The 23,794-nt window shown below is 41.0% G+C and overlaps 1 protein-coding gene across 1 annotated transcript in view; it reads right to left on the bottom strand.

The window, feature by feature from the left end:
• The window catches only part of PPHLN1 (periphilin 1), a 385,299-nt gene that overhangs the window by 230,925 nt on the left and 130,580 nt on the right, over positions 1 to 23,794 (bottom strand). The window contains exons 7-8 of the mRNA XM_053716731.1: positions 9,520 to 9,596; positions 6,963 to 7,088 (exon numbers count right to left, since the gene is read on the bottom strand). Of these exons, the coding sequence (XP_053572706.1) occupies positions 6,963 to 7,088; positions 9,520 to 9,596 (203 nt within the window). The remainder of the gene's footprint in view (positions 1 to 6,962; positions 7,089 to 9,519; positions 9,597 to 23,794) is intronic.

The following is a 23,794-nucleotide window of genomic DNA, read 5'->3' as shown; positions in this document are numbered from 1 at the left end:
TTTAAACAAAAAAACTACCTGACTTAATAGCCAGGGCGGGTCGTGGACTCGATACATCACAAGAGAAAGTAATTTATCAGGTAAGCATAAATTCTGTTTTCTCTTGTAAGATGTATCGAGTCCACGGACTCATCCTTTACTTGTGGGATACCAATACCAAAGCTTTAGGACACGGATGAAGGGAGGGAACAAGACAGGTACCTTAAATGGAAGGCACCACTGCTTGTAAAACCTTTCTCCCAAAAATAGCCTCTGAAGAAGCAAAAGTATCGAATTTGTAAAATTTGGAAAAAGTATGCAGCGAAGACCAAGACGCTGCCTTACAAATCTGTTCAACAGAAGCCTCATTTTTAAAAGCCCATGTGGAAGGCACTGCTCTGGTAGAATGAGCAGTAATTGTTTCCGGAGGCTGCTGGCCAGCAGTCTCATAGGCCAAACGGATGATGCTTTTCAGCCAAAAGGAAAGAGGTAGCAGTCGCCTTCTGACCTCTCCTCTTACCAGAATAGATAACAAACAATGGAGTTGTTTGTCTGAAATCCTTAGTTGCTTGTAAATAGAACTTTAAAGCACAGACCACATCAAGATTGTATAACAGACGTTCCTTCTTCAAAGAAGGATTAGGACACAGAGAAGGAACAACAATTTCCTGGTTAATATTCTTATTAGACACAACCTTAGGAAGAAAACCGGGTTTGGTATGCAAAACTACCTTATCTGCATGGAAAACCAGGTAAGGTGAATCACACTGTAAAGCAGATAACTCTGATACTCTTCGAGCAGAAGAGATAGCTACCAAAAACAAAACTTTCCAAGATAAAAGCTTAATATCTATGGAATGTAAAGGTTCAAACAGAACCCCTTGCAGAACTGAAAGAACTAAATTCAGACTCCATGGCAGAGCCACAGGTCTATAAACAGGCTTGATTCTAACTAAAGCCTGACTAAATGTTTGAACGTCTGGTACCTCTGCCAGACGTTTGTGGAAAAGAATAGATAAAGCAGATATCTGTCCTTTTAAGGAACTAGCTGATAATCCTTTCTCCAATCCTTCTTGGAGAAAAGACAATATCCTGGGAATCCTAATCTTACTCCATGAGTACCCTTTGGATTCACACCAAAAAATATATTTTCGCCAAATCTTATGGTAGATTTTCCTGGTGACAGGCTTTCTAGCCTGAATCAGGGTATCAATAACCGACTCAGAGAAACCACGCTTTGATAAAATTAGGCGTTCAATCTCCAAGCAGTCAGACGCAGAGAAATTAGATTTGGATGCTTGAAAGGACCTTGTATTAGAAGGTCCTGCCTCACTGGTAGAGTCCATGGTGGGACAGATGACATGTCCACTAGGTCTGCATACCAGGTCCTGCGTGGCCACCCAGGCGCTATCAGAACCACCAAAGCCCTCTCCTGCTTGATTCTGGCAACCAGACGAGGGAGGAGAGGAAACGGTGGAAAAACATAGGCCAGATTGAAGGACCAAGGCGCTGCTAGAGCATCTATCAGCACCGCCTGGGGATCCCGGGACCTGGACCCGTAAAGAGGAAGTTTGGTGTTCTGACGGGACGCCATCAGATCCAATTCTGGAGTGCCCCATAGCTGAGTCAGCTGGGCAAATACCTCCGGGTGGAGTTCCCACTCCCCCGGGTGAAAAGTCTGACGACTTAGAAAATCTGCCTCCCAGTTGTCTACTCCTGGGATGTGAATTGCTGAGAGATGGCAGGAGTGATCCTCCGCCCACCTGATTATTTTGGTTACCTCCGTCATTGCTAGGGAACTCCTTGTTCCCCCTTGATGATTGACGTAAGCTACAGTCGTGATGTTGTCCGACTGAAATCTGATGAATTTGGCCGCAGCTAGCTGAGGCCATGCCTGAAGCGCGTTGAATATCGCCCTCAGTTCCAGAATGTTTATCGGGAGAAGAGCTTCTTCCCGAGACCATAAGCCCTGAGCTTTCAGGGAGTCCCAGACTGCACCCCAGCCCAACAGACTGGCGTCGGTCATTACAATGATCCACTCTGGTCTGCGGAAACACATTCCCTGAGACAGGTGATCCTGAGACAACCACCAGAGAAGAGAATCTCTGGTCCCCTGGTCCAGCTGTATTTGAGGAGACAAATCTGCATAATCCCCATTCCACTGTTTGAGCATGCATAGTTGCAGTGGTCTGAGGTGTATCCATGCAAAAGGGACTATGTCCATTGCCGCTACCATTAGTCTGATTGTCTCCATGCACTGAGCTACAGATGGCCGAGGAATGGAATGAAGGACTCGGCAAGTGGTTAAGAGTTTTAACTTTCTGACCTCCGTCAGAAATATTTTCATATCTACCGAGTCTATCAGAGTTCCTAGGAAGGAAACTCTTGTGAGGGGGGAGAGCGAACTCTTTTTGATGTTCACCTTCCACCCGTGAGACCTCAGAAATGCCAATACGATTTCCGTGTGAGACTTGGCTCTTTGGAAAGTCGACGCCTGAATTAAGATGTCGTCTAGATAAGGTGCCCCTGCTATGCCCCGCGGTCTTAGAACCGCCAGGAGGGACCCTAGCACCTTTGTGAAAATTCTGGGAGCAGGAAGAGCCACAAACTGCTAATGCTTGTCCAGAAAGGCGAACCTGAGAAACTGGTGATGATCTTTGTGGATAGGAATGTGCAGTATGCATCCTTTAAATCCACGGTGGTCATATATTGACCCTCCTGAATCATTGGTAAGATTGTCCGAATGGTCTCGATCTTGAATGATGGGACCATGAGGAATTTGTTTAGAATTTTGAGATCCAGGATTGTTCTGAAAGTTCCTTCTTTCTTTGGAACCACAAACAGGTTTGAGTAAAAACCCAGCCCTTGTTTCGCAATTGGAACTGGGTGGATCACTCCCATTGTATGTAGGTCTTCTACACAGCGTAAGAACGCCTCTTTCTTTGTCTGGTCTGAAGACAGACGAGAAATGTGGAACCTTCCCCTTGGAGGGGAGTCCTTGAATTCTAGAAGATATCCCTGGGATACAATCTCTAAGGCCCAGGGATCGTGTACATCTCTTGCCCAGGCCTGAGCGAAGAGATAGAGTCTGCCCCCTACTAGATCCGGTCCCGGATCTGGGGCTACCCCATCATGCTGTCTTGGAGGCAGCTGCAGGCTTTTTGGCCTGTTTACCCTTGTTCCAGCCCTGGTAAGGTTTCCAGGCTGCCCTGGGTTGTGCAGCGTTACCCTCTTGCTTTGCAGCAGGGGAGGATGAAGAGAGACCGCTCCTGAAAGTCCGAAAGGAACTTTATTTTGTTTGTTCTTTGTCTTGAAGGACTTGTCCTGGGGGAGAGCATGGCCTTTTCCCCCAGTGATTTCTGAAATAATTTCTTTCAATTCAGGCCCAAAGAGGGTCTTTGAAAGGGATGTTCATAAGTTTGGATTTTGACGACACATCGGCCGACCAGGACTTTAGCCATAGCGCCCTGCGCGCTAAAATGGCGAAACCTGAATTATTTGCCGCTAACTTAGCTAGTTGGAAAGCGGCATCTGTGATAAAAGAATTAGCCAGCTTAAGAGCCTTAATTCTGTCCATAATGTCCTCATATGAGGTCTCCGTCTGGAGCACATCTTCCAGCGCCTCGAACCAGAGAGTAGCTGCAGTGGTTACAGGAACAATGCACGCAATAGGTTGGAGAAGAAAACCTTGTTGAACAAAAATTTTCGTAAGTAAACCCTCTAATTTTTTATCCATAGGGTCTTTAAAAACACAACTGTCTTCAATTGGTATAGTTGTGCGTTTAGCAAGTGAAGAAACAGCCCCCTCCACCTTAGGGACCGTCTGCCATGAGTCCCGCATGTGGTTAGATATGGGGAACATTTTCTTAAAAACAGGAGGGGGAACGAAGGGAATACCTGGTCCATCCCACTCCCTAGTAACGATATCCGCAATCCTCTTAGGGACCGGAAACACATCAGTGTAAACAGGAACTTCTAGGTACTTGTCCATTTTACACAATTTCTCTGGAACCACCATAGGGTCGCAATCATCCAGAGTAACTAATACCTCCCTGAGCAATAAGCTGAGGTGTTCTAGTTTAAATTTAAAAGCCAACGTATCTGAATCTGTCTGAGGAGAAACCTTTCCTGAATCGGAAATTTCTCCCTCAGACAGCACATCCCTCGCCCCCACTTCAGAATGTTGTGAGGGTATATCGGATACGGCTACTAAAGCGTCAGAATGCTCATTATCTGTTCTTAAAACCGAGCTATCACGCTTTGCAGGTAACACGGGCAGTTTAGACAAGAACACTGAGAGGGTATTATTCATAACTGCCGCCAAGTCTTGCAAGGTAAAAGAGTTAGACGCGCTAGAGGTGCTAGGCGTCGCTTGAGCGGGCGTAACTGGTTGTGACACTTGGGGAGAGGTTGACGGGCTAACCTCGTTACCTTCTGTCTGAGAATCAGCTTGGGCCACATTTTTAAGTGCAACCATATGTTCTTTAAAGTGTATAGACATATCAGTACAAGTGGGACACATTCTGAGAGGGGGTTCCACCATGGCTTCTAAACACATTGAACAAGGATTTTCCTTGGTGTCAGACATGTTTAACAGACTAGTAGTAATACAAACAGGCTTGGAAAACACTTTAATCAAGTAAAAACACACTTTGAAAAAAACGTTACTGTGCCTTTAAGAGATAAAAAAGGCACACAATTTTGCAAAACAGTGAAAAATGCAGCAAACTTTTCGAAATTTTTAGAGTATGTACCTAAAGCATTAGTAAGATTGCACCACTAGCAATATAAACAATTAACCCTTTAATGCCCAAACCGGATCGACCGAAGCCAAAAAAAACGGTTAAGGAAACTTCAGCACCTTGCCACAGCTCTGCTGTGGCCCTACCTGCCCTTGGGAACCAGATTTGTGGGGAAAAAGCTTCTTATAGGCCCTCAAACTGCAGCAGGACCCTCCATGTGAAAACAGCCTGAACTTCTAGTCAAAATAACTGCGCATCTGAGGCGTGAAATTAGGCCCCTCCCACCTCACTCCGGTGCTTGTGAGGCCTAAAGAAACACTCCCAAGTGTTTTAGTAATAGCCATGTGGATAACAACCCCTGAAAGAAACCCAAAGGAACCTTCAAAGTGTCTCAAAAAACGATATTTTCAATAAAAACCGTTTGCCCTGAAGTAGTGTCAACCAGCATAAACTAGCCCTGTTATGTAAGCTTGAAATTCCATACTTAGTCTCTGAATGCAGCTTACCCTTCCCTCATGGGGATATTAACAGTCTTTTCTAGCATTATCACAGTCTTGTCTAGAAATAAATGACTGAACATACCTTATTGCAGCCTAACCTGCAAACCGTTCCCCCCAACTGAAGTTCTCTTGTACTCCTCAGTCCTGTGTGGGAACAGCAGTGGATTTTAGTTACAACCTGCTAAAATCATCTTCCTCCCTGCAGAAATCTTCATCTACTTTCTGCTAGAGAGTAAATAGTACACACCGGTACCATTTAAAATAACAAACTCTTGCTTGTAGAAAATAAAAACTACAATTCTAACACCACATTCACTTTACCCTTCCGATTGCTTAGAGCCGGCAAAGAGAATGACTGGGGGGTGGAGCTAGAGGGGGAGCTATATGGACAGCTCTGCTGTGTGCTCTCTTTGCCACTTCCTGTTGGGAAGGAGAATATCCCCCACAAGTAAAGGATGAATCCGTGGACTCGATACATCTTACAAGAGAAATATATACATTTTTTATTTTCATAAAAAAAGGTTAAGTTAAAGTTGTTTAAATGGAAAGTAAAACTATCAGAAAATGTATTATTGCTTACAGCTGAGTCCTGGGACTCTACAACTCACTGGCTGACAGGGACAACTCCCACATGGGTTAGTTGTTATTCAGCAGAGGAATTCATATTTTTCAAAAAGAAAACAATAATGTGTTTTGAAACATTCCCCTCTAGAGGTTACAGAGAAAATAACCGAGTATCTTGCCTCTTTAAAAAAAAGAAAGAAGGAAATTGCTACTGGTAGCACACTGGTACCACACGGGACAGTAAAGTCAAAATTAAACTTTCATGATTAAGAAAATAATTTGATAAAAAAACAAAAACAAACAAAAAAACCCCAACTAATTTAGTTCTGTTTTCTTGGTATCCTTTGTTGAAGGGTAAACTTAGGTAGGCTCGTTAGAGCTCAGGAGCATGCATGTGTCTCTTGTACTCTATCGCAGCATTGTCTGCAACAGTGTTTTAGGAATGTTATGTATTGTTACAAACACTGCAGTCATAGAATGCTAAACACAGGTGCACATTACTGAGCCTGCCAAGGTTCCAATTAAGACACAAAGAGAACAAAGCAAACTTCATATAAGGAAATTTGATCTCTTGACTTAGTGTGATCTTTCGGAATCATGTTTCATTTTTTCTTTACTACCCCTTTAAAAGGGGTCTTTATAGTAAAAAAAAATACATGTGCTCTGCATCTCTCTGTGTTTAAACCCCGCAAAGGCGTTAAACACATAGTAGTAGTACTGCAGAGCACTGCTGGCTTAGAGCACACTGTCACCGATTCAATCAGCAGCAAGTCACATGACTCATCTGTGCAACTAGTGCTGCTGATTGGATTAGCAGCAGTTCCTGCTCAGGCTCACCAGTACTTCTCCATTTGCGGAGGTTAAACACAGAAGTGCAAGGTCACTTGTCTTAAAATGACTTGATCTAACAAATAAAAGCATTTCATTTTTTTTTTACAAGAATGGCGCTTTAATTATGGTTTTCTTTAATTATCACTGGTATCAGTTACAAAATGCCTTGTCTCGCTCCACTTTATTCAGAAGTATGATTGTGGCTAATGTGAGAATCTACTACTGATTAACACGGAAGTATTAATTATGCATTTTATAGGCTCATTTTCAGCAAATTGGCATCTCTTAAACATTTTGTGTTAATCAGAAAATAAAACGTAATATATTTGTAACTTTAGTTCCTTACAAATTCATTAGCAAGTTCGGGCAAGTTACTTTCAGACGCCTTCTCTATTTTTTCAGCAACCAATCTGCAAGCAGCTTCTACAAGAGCGATGTCAGATAGCGAGCTACTCTTCTCCAACTCCGTACCCTGCAAATAAAAAAGTATTATTTAAATGTTTGCCAAGCAATCTTCAGCAATTCTTCAGGTTTAAATAGTATTATCAGCAGCATCTAAGATATGTTGTACAGAGCCCCTAAAGAGGTCACACTTTGTAAAACTTTTTTAATCATGCGGACCATTTAACTATCATGCCCATATGTGCACACAAAGTTGCTAATTCCTGCACACAATTTTTAAAATCATGAGCACATTTAAGTATTTTTTTAACACACTTTACTTGCAAGGGATAATGCACATAAAGCAGATACTTGGGATAAAAAAAAAAAAAAAAAAACACTTTGAGATGGTAGTATACAATAATAAATTGTAGATATATAAAAACCCTACAATATACTTTCATTATTTATTTTGTCCCCTTTTCCTGTAATCCATTCTGAAATTGTGAAAAGTGCAGAACACATATTCCACAAAGCCATTGGCTGCACACTCTAGTGACCAATTTATAACTGTCCCTAATTGGTCACAGCAGAGAAAGTAACCTAAGTTACAACATGGCAGCTCCCATTGTTTTAAAGACACTAAAACTTTACACTTATTTTGACAATATTTAAACAACTAAAATTACATCTACATTTTATTCTCAGACTTATCTTTTCTTTGAATACATAATTCTATCTAGCATTTATTTATTATTTAATGTCCCTTTAAAAGCCAGATACCTGAATTTGTTTATATGTCTTGTACAATGATTATGACAGAAAAAGGGTTATTGTTGTATTGGTCCCACAGAGAATATTCTTTTAGTAGATTGTGATACATTTTAATGGACCTACAAAATCAAGTTTTTTTTTTAATTCCATAATCTTTCAAGCCCTCACAGGTCTCTTCAGATGTAGAAGTAGACATATTTTATCTACATCTGAAGAAGAGACCTGTGAGGTCTTGAACGATTATGGAATAAAACCTTGATTTTGTAGGTCAATTAAAAAGGTATCACAATCTACTAAAGGAACGATGATTATGGAGAGAGATCTTTTTTAATTAGGTTATACTTCATTTTGGGAAAGTCTAACAAACAACCCTTGTGATATGCTTAAAGGGACACTGAACCTAATTTTTTTTCTTTTGTAATTCAGAAAGAGCATGCAATTTTAAGCAACTTTCTAATTTACTCCTATTATCAATTTTTCTTCGTTCTCTTGCTATCATTATTTGAAAAAGAAGGCATCTAAGCTTTTTTTTGGTTTCAGTACTCTGGACAGTACTTTTTTATTGGTGGATGAATTTATCCACCAATCAGCAAGGACAACCCAGGTTGTTCACAAAAATGGGCCGGCATCTTAACTTACATTCTTGCATTTCAAATAAAGATACCAAGAGTATGAAGAAAATTTGATAATAGGAGTAAATTAGAAAGTTGCTTAAAATTTCATGCTCAATCTGAATCACGAAAGAACATTTTTGGGTACAGTGTCCCTTTAAGCTTGGGGATGTCTTACAATCATTTGCTCACTTGTTTTATGATCATGTATTAATGAACTAATTAGGAAAATGTGTATAATTAAATAAATAAGAGGCACATTTTGTTAAATTGAAATTGCATGGCCCTTCCAAGGCTCCATAATGTTAAATAGACATGTGCACTAATTTTATTCGTAATAAAACAGACGCCGAAAAAGGCTGCAGCCAGCAGCATTCGGCTGTTCTCAGAGCTGAAATTCTTTTTTGTGAAAGTGCAATAACAACAATCTAGATTTGCACAGATCTTTGTGTCTTGCACTTTAACAGGAAGAAATCCGGCTCCGAAAAGAGCAGAATGTCACTGGGATGTCTAATGTTGAGCCCAAAAGAAAAAATGGACTTATACAATTCATGGGCCAAAAAGTAAAATGTTTTTCAGAATACTTTGGCTCCAAATGGACTAAATGAAATACAAATAACCAGAATGCCCGAGCTTTTTTATATTTTGCATAGTATTTTGCTAATTTGAGGGGTCAGGGTAACAATTTGTTAAATACATACTATTGATACCATGTATGGGTTACCTGGATACCTGCACCAGCTCTTGTCCGTTTGTATCATTTTAAAAATTATTTTAGTTCTGTGGAGCAACACATTTTTAGGTGGTAGAGTTATGGCTTGCCCCAAATAAACATTCTTATTTTATTTTTTGTACTGTGTTATAGTTTCCAATAGCTGGATTTTCAGGATGAAAGAAGAACCTAAGTGAATTTAATAAAACCATTTTTTTTCATGATTAAGATAGAGCATGCAATTTTAAGCAACTTTCTAATTAACTCCTATTATCAATTTTTCTTCGTTCTCTTGGTATCTTCTGTTGAAAATCAGGAATGTAAGCTAAGAAGCTGGCCCATTTTAGGTTTAGCACCCCACAAAATTATACAATTAGTATGAAAACACTTAAATAATCATATTGCTGCACAGGGAAAATATATACCTTTGTAGGAGGAATTGCTGCTGAGCTAGAAGGTGATAAATCTTTAGGTGATTTCAAAGGAATGGTTCTTTCTTTACCTGCAAATCATAAAAATAAAAAAATACAGTAAAAAATCATTTATGCTTACCAGATAAATTAATTTCTTTAATGGTGGTGAGAGTCCACAATCCTTACTCTTGGAAATTACTCTTCTCTACCACTAGGAGGCGGCAAAGATTCCCAAACCCCAAGAGCTCTATAAAACCCCTCCAACCTCACACATACCGTAGTCTAATGTATAGTCAAGCAAGTGAGGTAAGAAAAAGGAATACAAGTCATTAAAAGGCGCAGGGGAAAAAAAAAAGATGTGCTAAACAAAAAAAACGAACCCCCCAAAAACATAAGGGTGAGGTCTTGTGCACTCTCACCAGCATGAAAGAAATTTTATCAGGTAAGTATAAATTATGTTTTCTTTCATACAGGTTCATGAAATAACAAGGGAAGGATTTAAAAATATATTTTTTTTCCCTGAGAAATTAAATCCACAACCCCAATAACATTTTTTTATGCACTTAAAATAAGTAAAAAAGGTGAAAAAAAAACATAAGCTACTGCTTTGACATTGTCTGTCTAGAAACGGATATGAGACTCCCTTTTCAACAGAGGCCAAGCTTGAAGGTCCCTGAAAATTGCACAGAGCTCTAAAACATTGATTGGTGACCTCGCCTCTCGAGGATCACAACTCCCTGTGCTGTCAGAGATCCCCAAACAGCTCCCCAACCCGAGACTTGGATCTGTAGTAATCACAGTCCAGCTAGGATGAGCAAAAGAAGCCCCCAGAAAAATATACTGATGATCCTGCCACCTAGTAAGAGACTGACTTGTTCTGGGATCCAAAAATATCCTTTGAGACAACAGAGTATAATCTCTGCACCATTGACACAGCATACAAGGCTGAATAGGCATCATGTAAAATTGCGAAAATGGAATTGCATCTGAAGCTGCAATTCAACAGACCTTGGACTTCCATGCACAGAACCACTGAAGGAAATGAGAAAGAAGGAAACGAGAAAGACTGAAGGTTCAGAGAAGCGAACACCAATTTCAACCTTCTCTACTCTGTTAAAAAAAGACTCATGAATACTGAATCTATTTGGAAACCCAAGATAGTTACTTTTGTCTGAGGAACCAAATAACTCTTCGCAAAATTGATCCTCCAACCATTGGTTGGTGCGAGATACTGCTAAAGGAAAAGATGGAGCTTGAACCAAGATGTCGTCCAGGTATGGAAACACTGCAATACCCTCCCTGAGATCTGATTACACACAAAAGGGCACCCAGATCTTTTGTGAATATTCTTGTCGCAGTAGCCAGACCAAATGGTAAAGCAACAAACTGAAAATGCCTGTCCAGAAGTGCAAACCTCAGAAACGGGAAATGATCTCTGTGAATAGGAACATAAGCATATAACAATACAATAACGTAAGCATCCTTTAAATCTATTGTGGACATAAACTGACCTTGCTGAACATAAGGCATAATAGTCCAGATAGTTTTCATTCTGAAAGATGGAATCCTTACAAACCTGCTCAGAGAATTTAGATCTAGAACTGGTCTGAAAGAACCTTCCTTCTTTAAAACAATAAAGAGATTTGAATAAAATTCCATCCCCTGTTCATGCAAAGGAATTGGGACAACCACTTCCATATCTTCCAGATCTAAGAAAGACTGAAGAAAAGCTCAGGATTCCTTGAAACATTGGACAGAAAAAAAACTAAATTCATGCTTACCTGATAAATTGATTTCTTCTATGGTAAGACAAGTCCACGGATTCATCCTTTACTTGTAGGATATTATCCTTCCCTACAGGAAGTGGCAAAGAGCACCACAGCAGAGCTGTCTATATAGCTCCTCCCTTAGCTCCACCCCCCAGTTATTCGATTTAGTTTTCTTCTATAAAGGTAAGACGAGTCCACGGATTCATCCTTTACTCGTGGGATACAATACCAAAGCTACAGGACACGGATGAACGGGAGCGACAAGACAGATGGTTAAACAGAAGGCACCACTGCTTGAAGAACTTTTCTCCCAAAAATAGCCTCCGAAGAAACAAAGGTATCAAATTTGTAAAATTTGGAAAAGGTATGAAGCGAAGACCAAGTCGCAGCCTTACAAATCTGTTCAACAGAAGCATTGTTTTTAAAAGCCCATGTGGAAGCCACCGCTCTAGTAGAGTGAGCTGTAATTCTTTCTGGAGGCTGCTGTCCAGCAGTCTCGTATGCCAAACGGATGATGCTTTTCAGCCAAAAGGCAAGAGAGGTAGCCATAGCTTTTTGACCTCTACTTTTTTCCAGAATAGACAACAAAGAAGATGTTTGACGGAAATCTTTGGTCGCTTGCAAGTAATACTTTAAAGCACGAACAACGTCCAAGCTGTGCAATAGATGCTCCTTCTTAGAGGAAGGATTAGGACACAGAGAAGGAACAACAATTTCCTGATTAATATTCTTATTAGTAACAACCTTAGGAAGGAATCCAGGTTTGGTACGCAAAACCACCTTATCAGCATGGAAAGCAAGATAAGGAGAGTCACATTGCAATGCAGATAGTTCAGAAACTCTTCGAGCCGAAGAGATAGCAACTAAAAACAGAACTTTCCAAGATAGAAGCTTAATATCTATGGAATGCATAGGTTCAAACGGAACCCCTTGAAGAACCTTAAGAACTAAATTCAAACTCCATGGCGGAGCAACAGGTTTAAACACAGGCTTGATTCTAACTAAAGCCTGACAGAACGACTGAACGTCTGGAACATCTGCCAGACATTTGTGCAGAAGAATTGATAAAGCAGATATCTGTCCCTTTAAGGAACTAGCTGATAGGCCCTTCTCCAATCCTTCTTGGAGAAAGGTCAAAATCCTAGGAATCCTGATCTTACTCCATGAGTAGCCTTTGGAATCGCACCAATAAAGATATTTACGCCATATCTTATGATAAATTTTCCTGGTGACAGGCTTTCGAGTCTGAATCAAGGTATATATGACCGAGTCCGAGAAACCCCGCTTGGATAAGATCAAGCGTTCAATCTCCAAGCAGTCAGCCGCAGAGAAATTAGATTTGGATGCTGGAACGGACCTTGAATCAGAAGGTCCTGTCTCAATGGCAGAGTCCATGGTGGAAGAGATGACCTGTCCACCAGGTCTGCATACCAAGTCCTGCGTGGCCACGCAGGTGCTATCAAAATCACCGAAGCTCTCTCCTGTTTGATTCTGGCAATCAAACGAGGAAGGAGAGGAAATGGTGGAAACACATAAGCCAGGTTGAACGACCAGGGTACTGCTAGAACATCTATCAGTACTGCCTGAGGATCTCTTGACCTGGACCAGTAACGAGGAAGTTTGGCGTTCTGACGAGACGCCATCAGATCCAATTCTGGTGTGCCCCATTGCCGAATCAATTGTGCAAACACCTCCGGATGGAGTTCCCACTCCCCTGGATGAAAAGTCTGACGACTTAGAAAATCCGCTTCCCAGTTCTCCACTCCTGGGATATAGATTGCTGATAGATGGCAAGAGTGAGTCTCTGCCCATTGAATTATTTTGGTAACCATTATCATCGCTAGAGAACTATTTGTTCCCCCCTGATGATTGATATATGCTACAGTCGTGATATTGTCCGACTGGAATCTTATGAATCTGGCCGGCGCCAGCTGAGGCCACGTCTGAAGCGCGTTGAATATTGCTCTCAGTTCTATAATATTTATCGGGAGGAGAGACTCCTCCCGAGTCCACAATCCCTGTGCTTTCAGGGAATTCCAGACTGCACCCCAGCCCAATAGGCTGGCGTCCGTCGTCACTATGACCCACGCTGGCCTGCGGAAACACATTCCCTTGGACAGATGATCCTGTGACAACCACCAAAGAAGAGAGTCTTTGGTCTCTTGGTCCAGATTTATCTGAGGAGATAAATCTGCATAATCCCCAGTTCACTGTTTGAGCATGCATAGTTGCAGTGGTCTGAGATGCAAGCGAGCAAGCTGAACTATGTCCATTGCCGCTACCATTAAGCCGATTACCTCCATACACTGAGCCATTGACTGGCGAGGAATGGAATGAAGAGCTCGGCAGATGGATAAAATTTTTGATTTCCTGACCACCGTCAGAAAATTTTTCATGTCCACCGAATCTATTGGAGTTCCCAGGAAAGGAACTCTTGTGAGAGGGATAAGTGAACTCTTTTGTACATTCACCTTCCACCCGTGAGATCTTAGAAAAGCCACCACGATGTCCGTGTGAGACTTGGCTAGTTGGAAAGTTGACGCCTGGATTAAGATATCGTCCAGATAAGGCACCACAGCTATGCCCCGCGGCCTTAGAACCGCCAGAAGGAACCCTAGCACCTTTGTGAAAATCCTGGGAGCTGTGGCCAACCCGAAGGGAAGAGTCACAAACTGGTAATGCTTGTCCAGAAAGGCGAACCGGAGGAACTGGTGATGATCTTTGTGGATAGGAATGTGTAGATATGCATCCTTTAAGTCCACGGTGGTCATATATTGACCCTCCTGGATCATTGGCAAAACAGTCCGAATGGTCTCCATCTTGAAGGATGGGACTCTGAGGAATTTGTTTAGGATCTTGAGATCCAAAATTGGTCTGAAGGTTCCCTCTTTTTTGGGAACCACAAACAGATTGGAGTAGAACCCTTGCCCCTGTTCTGTTTTTGGAAATGGCCAGATCACTCCCATGGTATATAGGTCCTCTACACAGCGTAAGAACGCCTCTCTTTTTGTCTGGTTTACAGACAATTGAGAAAGATGGAATCTCCCCCTTGGGGGAGAATCTTTGAAATCTAGAAGATACCCCTGGGTTACTATATCTAAAGCCCAGGAGTCCTGAAGGTCTCTTGCCCAAGCCTGAGCGAAGAGAGAAAGTCTGCCCCTAGTAGATCCGGTCCCGGATCGGGGGCTACCCCTTCATGCTGTCTTGGTGGCAGCAGCGGGCTTCTTGGCCTGTTTACCCTTGTTCCAAGTCTGGTTAGGTCTCCAGACTGACTTGGATTGAGCAAAATCCCCCTCTTGCTTTGCGGAAGGGGAAGAGGTAGAGGGACCACCTTTGAAGTTCCGAAAGGAACGAAAATTATTTTGTTTGGTCCTCATCTTATTCGTCTTATCCTGAGGAAGGACATGGCCTTTCCCTCCAATGATGTCTGAAATGATCTCTTTTAGTTCAGGCCCGAATAGGGTCTTACCCTTGAAAGGGATGGCTAAAAGCTTAGATTTTGATGACACATCAGCAAACCAGGACTTAAGCCATAACGCTCTACGCGTTAAAATGGCAAAACCTGAATTTTTCGACGCTAATTTAGCCAATTGAAAAGCGGCATCTGTAATGAAAGAATTAGCTAGCTTGAGAGCCCTAATTCTATCCAGAATATCATCTAATGGGGTCTCAACCTGAGGAGCCTCTTCTAGAGCCTTGAACCAAAAGGACGCTGCAGTAGTTACAGGAACAATGCACGCTATAGGTTGGAGAAGAAAACCTTGGTGAACAAATATTTTCTACAGAAGACCCTCCAATTTTTTATCCATAGGATCTTTGAAAGCACAACTGTCCTCGATAGGTATAGTTGTATGCTTAGCCAGGGTAGAAATAGCTCCCTCCACCTTAGGGACCATCTGCCACGAGTCCCGCACGGCGTCAGATATGGGAAACATTTTCTTAAAAGTAGGAGGGGGAGCGAACGGAATACCTGGTCTATCCCACTCCTTAGTAACAATTTCAGAAATCCTCTTAGGGACTGGAAAAACATCAGTGTAGGCAGGAACCTCTAGGAATCTGTCCATTTTACACAATTTCTCTGGAACTACAATAAGTTCACAATCATCCAGAGTCGCTAAAACCTCCCTGAGCAATAAGCGGAGGTGTTCTAGTTTAAATTTAAAAGCCGTCATATCTGAATCTGTCTGAGGGAACATATTTCCTGAATCAGAAATCTCTCCCTCAGCCAGCAAATCCCTCACTTAAGAACATTGTGAGGGTACATCGGATATGGCTAATAAAGCGTCAGAGGGCTCAGCGTTTGTTCTCACACCAGACCTACTGCGCTTCCCCTGCAACCCAGGCAGCTTAGATAAAACCTCTGTGAGGGTAGTATTCATAACTGCGGCCATATCTTGCAGGGTGAAAGAATTAGAAGCACTAGAAGTACTTGGCATCGCTTGTGCGGGCGTTAACGGTTGTGACACTTGGGGAGAATTAGATGGCAAAACCCGATTCTCTTCTGACTGAGAATCATCCTGCGACATACTTTTAGTAGCTAAAATATGGTCTTTACAATTTATTGACCTTTCAGTGCATGAGGGACACATTCTAAGTGGAGATTCCACAATGGCTTCTAAACATATTGAACATTGACTTTCCTCAATGTCAGACATGTTGAACAGGCTAGTAATGACTACAAACAAGCATGAAAACAATTTATTTAGTGAAAAAAACAACAATCTTAAAAAACGGTACTGTGCCTTTAAGAGAAAAAAAGTATACACGTTCTGCAAAACAGTCTAAACATGCACCAATTTTTTCAAAATTTTGTATGTAGACCCACTATAGGTAGTTAAGATTGCACCACAAATTTTTTTTTAAAACAATTAACCCCTTAATTTCCAAACCGGATCGAAATTAGCCCAGATCCGGAAAAACAACACTCTCAGCACCTTGCCACAGCCCTGCTGTGGCCCTACCTGCCCTCAGGGATCGAAAGTGTGGGGTAAAAGTTTAGATTTGGCCCAAAACATCCACCAGGGCCCTCAGAAGTTAGAGCTTGCTGTTTACTGACAAAACTAACTGTGCATCTGAGGCGCAAAAATAGACCCCGCCCATCTCACTCGGTGTTTCCTGAGCCTTAAAGAACCGCACCAGAGCGGTTATAACTAGCCATGTGGGTCCTAAGACCCGAAAATTAAGCCATGTGTGTCCTAATAAAACTGCCCACAAAAACGTTAAGCACTCCCAATCAACCAAAAAAAGTTTGCTCACAAACATTTGATTCAGTGTCAACCATATTAGAAACTGGCCCCATATGCAAGCTAAGTAATGCCCTTCTTTTAGCTCTAGGATTACTGCTTACCCTTACCCTCCTGGGTATAATGTCAGCCTTTCTGAAATACACAGTCTCTCCAGAAAAATATGACTGAACATACCTCATTGCTGCATAGCATGAAACCGTTCCTCACACTGAAGTTTCCGGTACTCCTCAGCCTCTGTGGGAACAGCAATGGATCTTAGTTACAAATGCTAAGATCATCATCCTCCAGGCAGCAGTCTTCATCCATCTGCTGCCTGAGAGTAAATAGTACACACCGGTACCATTTAAAATAAACTCTTGCTTGAAGAAATTAAAAACTAATATTTTATCACCTCTTTCACTTTACCCTTCCTAGTACTTAAAGTAGGCAAAGAGAATGACTGGGGGGTGGAGCTAAGGGAGGAGCTATATAGACAGCTCTGCTGTGGTGCTCTTTGCCACTTTCTGTAGGGAAGGATAATATCCCACAAGTAAAGGATGAATCCGTGGACTCGTCTTACCTTTATAGAAGAAATAACATCCTCTGGAAGGCCTTGTTCTGAAACTTATTTGATATCCTTGAGAAACAACATTCTGAACCCAGGAATCTGGAACAGTCTGAAAACAAGCCCCTGAAAGAGGTTTAATCTGACCCCTACCAGAACTTCTGGATCGGGGGCCGCACCTCCATGCAGTTTTGGTAGTAAGGATATATTTCTTAACCTGCTTTGACTTGTTCCAGTTAGCAATAGTTCTGCAGACTGAACCAGAAAAACCTTGCTTTTAAACAGAGGAGTCAACTTTCTGTTCCTTATTCCGACGAAAGGAACAAAAAAAAGGATTTCCCTCTAGATTTTCTATCTTGAGGAAGAAAAGCCCCTTTACCTCTAATAACAGTAGAAATAATAGAATCTAAATCAGAACCAAAAAACTTATTCCCTGAAGTTCCCTGAAAGGAAAGAAACACTAATCTAGATTTAGACACCATATCAGTAGTCAAGATTTAAAGGGACATGAAACGCAAAAATTATTTTTCATGATTTAGGTAGAACATACAATTCTATTTACTTTCCAGTTTATTTCTATTATCCAATTTGCTTCACTCTCTTGGTATCATTTGCTGAAGGAGCAGCAATTGACTACTGGTTTCTAACTGAACACATAGGTGAGCCAATGACAAATCGGTATATACATGCAGCCACCAATCAGCAGCTTGAACCAAGGTTTTTTGCTGCTCCTGAGCTTACCTAAATAAATAAACTTTTCAGCAAAGAATAACAAGATAATGAAGCAAATTAAACAATGGAAGTAAATTGAAAAGTTGTTTAAAATTGTATACTTTTTCAGAATCATGAAAGAAAACATTTGGGGTTCATGTCCCTTTAAGCCACAAGGTTCTCCTGGCAAGGACTGCCAATGACATGCTTTTGACATTAATCTTAAATATCAAAAACAGCATCACAAATAAAAGAATTGGCATTCTGAGGGGAAACCGGGCCTCAATATACACTGAAAACCCCTCTCTCTGAAGAATCAAATGCACACCTTTACTCTTCAATCATCTCCAGTGGAGGCAAAGTAAAGACTAACATGTGTGAGGTGGGAGAGGTTTTATAGAGCTCTTGGGGTTTGGGAATCTTTGCCTCCTCCTAGTGGTAGAGAATAGTAATTCCCAAGAGTAAGGATAGTGGACTCTCACCACCTGTATGTTCCATATCTTTAAAAAAAATAATAATTTTACAATCAATTTTCAACAGTATGTCCAATCGGTCTTTTAAACAGGAAAGTTCTATAAATTAAGACCACTGCGCATCATGCCAAAAAGCTGCTAAATTTACTGGTTTAAATGTATCAATTCAATTTCCAAATGTCATTTTGTGGAGGTCACAATAAGTGCCAGGTTTCTAAAATCACAATGAGCAACTATGGACTAAAATTTAAAAAGGGACAGTGTACTGCAATTCTCTCCTTTAATCTGTTTCCAATTATTTTACCTGATGTGGTGTATTAAAAGGGACATTCTACTCTGAATGTTTATTGTTTAAAAAGATAGATAATGCCTTTATTAACCATTCCCAAGTTTTGCATAACTAACACGGTTGTATTAATATACTTTTTACTTCTGGGATAACCTTGTATCTAAGCTTCCGCAGACTGCCCCCTTATCTAAGTTATTTTGACCGACTTGCATTTTAGCCAATCAGTGCTGACTCAAATAACTCCATGGGAGTGAGCACAATGTTATTTATATGGCACACATTAAAGGCAGAGACTAGTCAAAAATTAACTTTCATGATTCAGATAGGGCATGTAATTTTAAACATTCCAATTTACTTTGATCATTAATTTTGCTTTGTTCTATTGGTATTCTTAGTTGAAAGCTAAACCTAGGTAGGCTCATATGCTAATTTCTAAGCCCTTGAAGGCCGCCTTTTATCTGAATACAAATGTCACATTTTTTTCACAAATAGAGGGCATTAGTTCACGTATGCCATATAGCTAACATTATGCTTACATCCGTGGAGTTACCTAGGAGTCATCACCTATTGGCTAAAATGCAAGTCTGTGAAAAGAACTGAAATAAGGGGGCAGTCTGCAGAGACTTAGATATAAGGTAATCACAGAGGTAAAAACAGAATTTATGTTTACCTGATAAATTACTTTCTCCAACGGTGTGTCCGGTCCACGGCGTCATCCTTACTTGTGGGATATTCTCTTCCCCAACAGGAAATGGCAAAGAGCCCAGCAAAGCTGGTCACATGATCCCTCCTAGGCTCCGCCTACCCCAGTCATTCGACCGACGTTAAGGAGGAATATTTGCATAGGAGAAACCATATGGTACCGTGGTGACTGTAGTTAAAGAAAATAAATTATCAGACCTGATTAAAAAAACCAGGGCGGGCCGTGGACCGGACACACCGTTGGAGAAAGTAATTTATCAGGTAAACATAAATTCTGTTTTCTCCAACATAGGTGTGTCCGGTCCACGGCGTCATCCTTACTTGTGGGAACCAATACCAAAGCTTTAGGACACGGATGAAGGGAGGGAGCAAATCAGGTCACCTAAATGGAAGGCACCACGGCTTGCAAAACCTTTCTCCCAAAAATAGCCTCAGAAGAAGCAAAAGTATCAAACTTGTAAAATTTGGTAAAAGTGTGCAGTGAAGACCAAGTCGCTGCCCTACATATCTGATCAACAGAAGCCTCGTTCTTGAAGGCCCATGTGGAAGCCACAGCCCTAGTGGAATGAGCTGTGATTCTTTCGGGAGGCTGCCGTCCGGCAGTCTCGTAAGCCAATCTGATGATGCTTTTAATCCAAAAAGAGAGAGAGGTAGAAGTTGCTTTTTGACCTCTCCTTTTACCGGAATAAACAACAAACAAGGAAGATGTTTGTCTAAAATCCTTTGTAGCATCTAAATAGAATTTTAGAGCGCGAACAACATCCAAATTGTGCAACAAACGTTCCTTCTTCGAAACTGGTTTCGGACACAGAGAAGGTACGATAATCTCCTGGTTAATGTTTTTGTTAGAAACAACTTTTGGAAGAAAACCAGGTTTAGTACGTAAAACCACCTTATCTGCATGGAACACCAGATAAGGAGGAGAACACTGCAGAGCAGATAATTCTGAAACTCTTCTAGCAGAAGAAATTGCAACTAAAAACAAAACTTTCCAAGATAATAACTTAATATCAACGGAATGCAAGGGTTCAAACGGAACCCCCTGAAGAACTGAAAGAACTAAATTGAGACTCCAAGGAGGGGTCAAAGGTTTGTAAACAGGCTTAATTCTAACCAGAGCCTGAACAAAAGCTTGAACATCTGGCACAGCGGCCAGCTTTTTGTGAAGTAACACAGACAAGGCAGAAATCTGTCCCTTCAGGGAACTTGCAGATAAACCTTTTTCCAATCCTTCTTGAAGGAAGGATAGAATCCTAGGAATCTTAACCTTGTCCCAAGGGAATCCTTTAGATTCACACCAACAGATATATTTTTTCCAAATTTTGTGGTAAATCTTTCTAGTTACAGGCTTTCTGGCCTGAACAAGAGTATCGATAACAGGATCTGAGAACCCTCGCTTCGATAAGATCAAGCGTTCAATCTCCAAGCAGTCAGCTGGAGTGAAACCAGATTCGGATGTTCGAACGGACCCTGAACAAGAAGGTCTCGTCTCAAAGGTAGCTTCCAAGGTGGAGCCGATGACATATTCACCAGATCTGCATACCAAGTCCTGCGTGGCCACACAGGAGCTATCAAGATCACCGACGCCCTCTCCTGATTGATCCTGGCTACCAGCCTGGGGATGAGAGGAAACGGCGGGAACACATAAGCTAGTTTGAAGGTCCAAGGTGCTACTAGTGCATCCACTAGAGCCGCCTTGGGATCCCTGGATCTGGACCCGTAGCAAGGAACTTTGAAGTTCTGACGAGAGGCCATCAGATCCATGTCTGGAATGCCCCACAGCTGAGTGACTTGGGCAAAGATTTCCGGATGGAGTTCCCACTCCCCCGGATGCAATGTCTGACGACTCAGAAAATCCGCTTCCCAATTTTCCACTCCTGGGATGTGGATAGCAGACAGGTGGCAGGAGTGAAACTCCGCCCATAGAATGATTTTGGTCACTTCTTCCATCGCCAGGGAACTCCTTGTTCCCCCCTGATGGTTGATGTACGCAACAGTTGTCATGTTGTCTGATTGAAACCGTATGAACTTGGCCCTCTTTACAGTCCCTGGTATCTGCTTTGCTGAGACCCAACCAAGCCCCAAGGGGAATACGATACCAAATGACGCCTTCAGAAAGTCTTTTCTAAGTATCAGAGCTCCTCTCACATGCGACTGCATGCCATGCCTCTCAAAAACAAGTGCGCAACACCGGCGCGAAAATGAGGCTCTGCCTATGCTTTGGGAAAGCCCCTAAAGAATAAGGTGTCTAAAACAGTGCCTGCCGATATTATTATATCAAAATACCCAGATAAAATGATTCCTCAAGGCTAAATATGTGTTAATAATCAATCGATTTAGCCCAGAAAAAGTCTACAGTCTTAATAAGCCCTTTTTGAAGCCCTTATTTACGATCGTAATAAACATGGCTTACCGGATCCCATAGGGAAAATGACAGCTTCCAGCATTACATCGTCTTGTTAGAATGTGTCATACCTCAAGCAGCAAGAGACTGCTCACTGTTCCCCCAACTGAAGTTAATTGCTCTCAACAGTCCTGTGTGGAACAGCCATGGATTTTAGTGACGGTTGCTAAAATCATTTTCCTCATACAAACAGAAATCTTCATCTCTTTTCTGTTTCTGAGTAAATAGTACATACCAGCACTATTTCAAAATAACAAACTCTTGATTGAATAATAAAAACTACAGTTAAACACTAAAAAACTCTAAGCCATCTCCGTGGAGATGTTGCCTGTACAACGGCAAAGAGAATGACTGGGGTAGGCGGAGCCTAGGAGGGATCATGTGACCAGCTTTGCTGGGCTCTTTGCCATTTCCTGTTGGGGAAGAGAATATCCCACAAGTAAGGATGACGCCGTGGACCGGACACACCTATGTTGGAGAAAGGTGTATTAATATAACTGTTGGTTATGCAAAACTGGGGAATGGGTAATAAAGGGACTATCCATCTTTTTAAACAAAAAATATTCTGGTTTAGACTGACCCTTTAACTAGCACTGTCTACCTGCGAAAACTGTAAAAATGCACTGAGATAAGAGGTGGCCTTCAACGGCTTATTAACCTTTATTTTGTGATTTGAATAGCTAATTTTGCCTGCTATATTCCCATCTATATTTAAAATTTCAGTAAATGCAGAAGCATTTAAAAATAAACGTACAATAAAGTACATAATAAAAAGACTATGCAATAGCACTAACTCTGGATTTCAAATAAGCAGTAAAAAAAAAATTGACAATTGTATTTTTTCTCCCATTGTCCAGCCCCCTATATCATGCACATCAGCCTATCACAGACTAGTATACATATACCCTGTGAATGTGTGCACATCCCCAGTAGGATCTTGATCCCCAGAAAGTGTGAATATAAAAAGTGTGCAAAATTTGATAATGAAAGTAAATTGGAAAGTGTCTTAAAACTGCATGCTCTATCTGAATCATAAAAGTTTATTTTGACTTTGTGTTTGAGAAAACAGTAAGCAATTTGATAAGGAAGATTTTGCATAACTATTTAGAGAGATGAGACAATTAGGCCTGCTCTCCCTACAAGTTAATTTCATTAGGTTGTGGTTTCAATTAACAGAAACTGCTATTTCATATACAAAAACAATCACAAAAAACTATTTTCCATGTGCAGCTGGTGGGGAAAACAATTTTACAGTATACTGTCCCCTAAAATTTTCATTAGTTGCATAGAGAATGCAGTTTAAGGGGAGTTTTCAATTTACTTATTAAATGTAATTTGCTTAAAAGGACATTTAACATATATGTTGCATTAAAATAGGTTATTTCAAAATATATTTCTGCTTTTTGTTTTTTAAAACACAGATGTTCCTGAGTTTAAAAGATCAAATATTTTGTTTAAATATTGTTTGGATTTGTACAAATGTTTTATGGTTGGAAGGGGGGTTCCCTGTTTACCATTAGGAATGGGAGAGTTGCCCTTATCAGTCAGTGAACAATTGACCCTTGTAAGAAAACATGCATTTCCTGTTAGTTATCAACATTAAATTAATGGAAAAACATGCTTAAACGGATGGATGGGAAAGTCAAAATAAAACTTCCATGATTCAGATAGCGCAGGTCATTTTAAGACACTTTCAAATGAATTCCTTTTTTCAAATGTGCTTCGATCTCTTTGTATCCTTTGTTGAAAATGAATATGCACATATCCTACACTAGTGGGAGCTAAATGCTGATTGGTGTCTGCACACATTTGTGATTGGCTAACTAGATGTGTTCAGCTAGTTTCCAGTAGTGCAATGATGTTCCTTCAGCAAAGGATAACAAGAGAATGAAGTAAATTTGATACTATAAATAAATTGGAAAGTTGTTTAAAATTGTATGTTCTTTCCCAATCATGAAAGAAAACATTGGGGTTTCCTGTCCCTTTAATTCCTATTCATATTCATATGCATAAAGCAGTAGGTGGTTATAAAAAACAGAATTTATGTTTACCTGATAAATTACTTTCTCCAACGGTGTGTCCGGTCCACGGCGTCATCCTTACTTGTGGGGATATTCTCTTCCCCAACAGGAAATGGCAAAGAGCCCAG

The sequence above is a fragment of the Bombina bombina genome, chromosome 6, assembly GCF_027579735.1.
Source record: "Bombina bombina isolate aBomBom1 chromosome 6, aBomBom1.pri, whole genome shotgun sequence".
NCBI lineage: Eukaryota > Metazoa > Chordata > Amphibia > Anura > Bombinatoridae > Bombina > Bombina bombina.
The sequence above is the reverse complement of the archived record's forward strand: the minus strand, read 5'-3'. Positions and strand labels throughout refer to the sequence as shown.